We start from the raw sequence: 5704 nt of genomic DNA, 5'->3' as shown, positions 1-5704 counted from the left end.
GAGAGAGGAGAGGGAGAGAGAGAGAGGAGAGGAGGAGAGAGAGAGAGAGAGAGAGAGAGAGAGAGAGAGAGAGAGAGAGAGAGAGAGAGAGAGAGAGAGAGAGAGAGGGGGGGGACGGAGGAGGAAAGGGAGGAAATGTCGGGAGAAGAGAGAGAGAGAGGGATAATGATAGGAAATGGCGTCAGGAATGAAGAGGGAGAGGAAGGGTGTGGTCTCAGAGGGAAGGAAGGAGGAGGGAGGGGAAGGAAGGAGGAGGGAAGGGAAAAGGAAAGGGGAGGGAGGGGGAGGAAGGAAGGAAGGGAGGAGGGAAGGAGGAGGAGAGGGAAGGAAGGAGGAGGAGGGAAGGAAGGAGGGGAGGGAAAGGAAGGAGGAGGAAGGAAGGAAGGAGGGGAAGGGGAAGGAAGGAGGTGGAGGGAGGGAAGGAAGGATGGGGGGAAAGAAGGAGGGGGGGAGGGAAGGAAGGAGGTGAAGGGAGGGGAAAGGAAGGGGGAAAAGGGAAGGGAGGAGAGGAGGGGGAAGGAAAGGAGGAAGAGGGGGGGGAGGGGAAGGAAGGAGGAAGAGGGAGGGAAGAAAGGAGGAAAGAAGGGAGAGAGAGGAAGGGAAGGAAAGAGGAAAGGGAGGAAAGAGAGGAAGGAAGGAAAAGGGAGGGGGAAAGAAGGAGGAAGAGGGGGGAAGAAAGAAAGAGAGAGAGACTTAGAGGGAGAGCGAAGGAGAGGGGAAGACAGAAGAGAGAGGAAGAATGCGAAGAGAACGATCAGGGAAGAAAAGGAAGAGAGGAGAATGAAAGAGAAAGTAGTTGAGAGACACGCAGACATAAAGAGAGAGAAAAAACAAATACAAAATCAGACAGAAAGACAGAGACGAAGACAAAAAACACAGGACAAAAAAAAAAAAAAAAAAGCATATATACTTAGAGAAGGCGATAAAGATTCTCTTGCAGAAATGCAGAGGATAAAAAAAAAGAATTCTCAGAAAGAAATTCGACACTTGTCAAAAAAGAAAATTAAGAACGAGGGAGAAGGAGAGAAAGAGAGAAATAGTGATAATTTTAGAACATTTTTCTAATAAAAAATGACGATTTAAGGATAACCAAAATATATTTTGGCGAAAGACACAGATGCGGAAAAAATAAAGAAAAAAAGAAAGCAGAGAAAGAAAGAGAAGGGAATGGAAGTGAAGATGGAAGAAGGACGAAATAAAGGCAAGAGTGAGAAATAGATAAAAAGAATGAATAAGCGAAGAAAAGGAGAGAGAGAGAGAGAGAAGAAGAAGAAGAAGAGAGAGAGAAGAAGAGAAGAGAAGAAAGAAGAGAAAAGAGAGAGAGGAGGGAAGGAAAAAGGGAGGGAGGGAGGAGGAAAAGGAGGGGGGAAGAAGAAAAGAAGACAGAACGAGAAAGGGAGACAAAACAGACACAGAAGGAACCGAAGAACCAAAGGAGAGAAAGAAAGAAAAGGGAAAGCGAGAGGGGAGAGAGAGCGAGGTCGCGATAAAGATAACACCTAAAGGTCAGAGCGTGCATTACACCCGCGGGCGTGGGCGGCGGATGGGCGCCAGCAGGTTGTCAAGGGTCATGAATACGACCCCAAGCTGGCACCGTGGTCTTATTTAGGTGGTCGTTCGTATGAGGTCGTACTTAGGAGGTATTTAGGTCGTTCGTAAGTGGTCGTACTTAGGTGGTCTCGTGCGTAGGTGGTCGTACTTAGGTGGTCGTTCGTAGGTCGTACTTAGGTGGTCGTTCGTAGGAGGTCGTGCTTAGGTGGTCATTCGTAAGTGGTCGCACCTAGGTGGTCGTTCGTAGGTAGTCGTACTTAGGTGGTCATTCGTAAGTGGTCGTTCGTAGGAGGTCGTACTTAGGTGGTCGTTCGTAAGTGGTCGTACTTATGTAGTCGTTCTTAGGAGGTCATTCTTTGGAGGTCTTACTTAGGTGGTCGTACTTAGGAGGTCGTCCTCGGTAACAGAACACATGTGGCTCTCCCTATCGCTCGGGCTGGGGCAAAGGTGGCCGTTAATTTGGGCGTGTGGGCGCGGGTTTCGTCGTGGGCGGGAGGTGGTGGTGGGCGGCGAAGGGGTTGAGGAGGTTGTGATGTGTGTGTGTGTGTGTGTGTGTGTGTGTGTGTGTGTGTGTGTGTGTGTGTGTGTGTTTGTGTGTGTGTGTGTGTGTGTGTGTGTGTGTGTGTGTGTGTGTGTGTGTTTGTGCGTGTGTGTGTGTATGGTGCACATATCAATAAGCATACATGCATATATACGTACATAAATACGAATAAAAATACATACAAAGACAGAAGATGTGTGCGTGCAGATAGATATATTAGTTTAAGGATATATATACATATATTTATATTATATACATATATATACATACATAAATAGAATAAAAATACATAAGAGAACGAGATAGAGAAGCAGATAGATATATAGACGGAAGGATATATATATATATATATATATATATATATATATATATATATATATATATATATATATATATAGAGAGAGAGAGAGAGAGAGAGAGAGAGAGAGAGAGAGAGAGAGAGAGAGAGAGAGAGAGAGAAGGATAGATAGATATATAGACGTATAAATCGTTACAATACTTCACATTCCATCCCATTTCCTACATACCGCTTCAGACTTCAATACCTTCATATACCACAAAACCACATTCGTATCGTCTATTTTTGGCTCGTTTGTTTGTGCTCCTATTTTTTTTCTTTTTCTTTTTCTTTCATCTCTCTCTCTCTCTCTCTCTCTCTCTCTCTCTCTCTCTCTCATTTTCTGTCTGTCTGTCTGTCTTGTCTGTCTGTCTCTCTTCTCTCTTCTCTCTCTCTCTCTCTCTCTCTCTCTCTCTCTCTCTCTCTCTCTCTCTCTCTCTCTCTCTCTCTCTCTCTCTCTATCCCCTCCTCTCTCTCTCTCTCTCTCTCTCTCTCTCTCTCTCACTCTCACTCTCTCTCTCTCTCTCTCTCTTTTCCTCTTTCTCCTTCTCTCTATACTTCACAAAACACGACGAAAACACTTAAGAAATTTATGTTCTAATAATCGACAATGCTTTTTTTTCTGTATATCTTTCTCTCTTTATCATTTTTTTCTATTTTTAAGTATGTAGTTTTATCGTGACCTTCCTGTCGTGCGATCATATTGCGGTCTCGCTGTGGGCGTGCTTGGCTGTGAGCGTGGGCGTCGTGTGGCGTTAGCGTGACCGATAGGCGTGGATGGGCGTGCTTGCGGTCTCCGTGTCGTTCAAGTAATGTAGTTAAGTGGTTGTTATATTTATACGGTAAATCATATATGTTATCGCTAGGTTGTTATAATTATACGGTGAATCATATTTATGTTGTTGGGTGGTTGTTACAAGCATACTCTATATAAATATTAATCTATATTATATTAATCTATATAAATATTAATCATATAAAGTATATAGTCGTGAAGTGGTTGTTACTATTATGTGGCAAATAGAGTCATGTTGAGTGGTTGTTGCAATTATTCGGTGTATCATACCATGCAGATTCGCCCAGGCCTCGGTGACTTCATTTTTTTTTCTACATTCATGTTAATTAAGTTGCTTTAGTTGAAGTGTTTATGCTTTAGCTGAAGTGTTTATGATTTCGGTAAAGAATGCAACTGAATATAAATGACGGGTTCTTTCGAGGTACGAATATTTTTTACGAAACTAAAGCCTAGACAAAAAAATGTAAAAAGTATCAGACAATCGAAGAATTTATCGGAAAAAAAAAACAAATGAGAATCAACTATAAGGAATCAGATCCTCTAAAAAAGCGATTGAGAAGGAGATCGAATCCTACTCACATATTCCCAGGACGAGAGGCAGCAGCAGACGGAAGATCAAGGTGGCGACCAGCTGATGGGCAGCCATTGTTGCCAATATTGCAGGTCAATCGTCGAGGAGGAGGTCAATTGAGGTGGAGGGAGACGGCAGGGGATCGCGGGTGACGCGTGGGAGGGAAATGGCGGCCGGAGGAAGAGGAGGACGGAGAGATAAGGAGAGAATTGAGGTCGACGACGGGGACGAGCCGCTGTTGCATCCCCGGCGGCTGGCGTTGCAGGATCGGGCGGTGACGTCACGCGTTCTTCCGTCGGCGTCTTCGGCAGGGTTGGCTTCTCCTGGGGGGGGGGGGGAGAGGGGGAGAATTATTAGCACCGGAAATTGGTTTTGGGATTTTTTGAGATTGGATGTGTGTGTGTGTGTGTGTGTGTGTGTGTGTGTGTGTGTGTGTGTGTGTGTGTGTGTGTGTGTGTGTGTGTGTGTATGTGTGGTGGTGTGCATGTGGTGCGTGTGTGTGGTGTATGCGTGTGTGCGTGTGTGTCGTCGGGGCATACCCCATACATACATACATTCACACATACTACATACATACACATACCCAACATGGACATAAAAAGATCAAACATACCCAAATATGTAGACGTCACCAAACACTAACAGAACTATTAAAACAAACAAACAAACGTCCAGTTACCTTATTCATTACCTTATATATTATACCTTATATCTTATACATCATACCTTAAACCCTATATCTAATACCTTATACCTTATATATTATACCTTATACCTTAAATCTTATATCAGATACCTAATGCCTTCTACCTTATACCTTAAATCTTATATCCAATACCTTATACTTTATATGATATACCTTATACCTCAAATCTTATATCGGATACCTTACATAATATACCTTATACCTTATATAATATACCTTATACCTTAAATCTTAAACCTAATACCTTATATAATATACCTTATACCTCAAATCTTATATCAAATACCTTATACCTTAAATCTTATATCTAATACCTTTGATACCTTATACCTTATACCTAATACCCTAATACCTAATACCATACATTTCGCAACAAGAGAAATTTAACTGTAATCATTTTCCCCATCAGTTTACAGCCGGACAGATGACAGAAAACCTCCTTCACTAAACACAATGGGATTAACGTCTGTTTGTCTATAATATTTTTTCCTTATCTTTTTTTTCCTTTTGTGTAAACTGAAGACGGTTTTACCTGTTGATCTGAAATGTTTACAGTGTTCGGGTTGTTTGTACGTACACACAGGTATACACACATTTGGTGAGATTTTCTTGTTATTTCTTCTTCTTCTTCTTTCTCTTCTTCTTCTTCTTCTTCTTCTTCTTCTTTCTCTTCTTCTTCTTCTTCTTCTTCTTCTTTCTCTTCTTCTTCCTCCTCCTACTACTTCTACTACTAATAATTATTTTCCTGCTCCTGTTCTTCTTTCTTCTTCTTCTTCTTCTTTCTCTTCCTCCTCCTCCTTCTACTACTTCTACTACTAATTATTATTTTGCTCCTCCTCCCTTTTATTCTTATATTCTTCCTCTTTGTGCCATTATTATTTCTTTTTCTTTCCCATCCTATCCACACCCTTCTCCTCCTCCTCATTATACCCTTTCTCCGCCTCCTCCCCTTCTCCTCTCCCTCTCCTTCCCCTTTCCTCTATTCTCCATTCCTCACCTCCCCCCTCGCCCTTCCTTCTTTACCCCTCCCCTCCCCTTCCCCTCCTCCCTACCCTCCTTCCCCTCCACTCCTCTTCACCCCACATCCTCCCTCCTCCTCCCCTCCTATTTCCCCCCATCCCCACCTCCCTCCCCTTCCCCTTCCCCTCTCCTCCCTCCTTCCCTCCTCCTCCTCCCCTCCTCCCCTTCCCCCCCACACCCCT

At 43.4% G+C, this 5704-nt stretch overlaps 1 protein-coding gene across 1 annotated transcript in view; it reads right to left on the bottom strand.

Moving 5' to 3' along the window:
- Piezo (piezo type mechanosensitive ion channel component) overlaps positions 1–5704 on the bottom strand; it is a 156515-nt gene that overhangs the window by 134275 nt on the left and 16536 nt on the right. The window contains exon 2 of the mRNA XM_070116361.1: positions 3805–4119. Within this exon, the coding sequence (XP_069972462.1) occupies positions 3805–3871 (67 nt within the window). The 5' untranslated portion in view covers positions 3872–4119. The remainder of the gene's footprint in view (positions 1–3804; positions 4120–5704) is intronic.

This window comes from Penaeus vannamei, chromosome 39 (assembly GCF_042767895.1).
Source record: "Penaeus vannamei isolate JL-2024 chromosome 39, ASM4276789v1, whole genome shotgun sequence".
NCBI classification, from domain to species: domain Eukaryota; kingdom Metazoa; phylum Arthropoda; class Malacostraca; order Decapoda; family Penaeidae; genus Penaeus; species Penaeus vannamei.
Note: the sequence above shows the minus strand (reverse complement) of the source record. Positions and strands in the feature narration are given on the sequence as shown.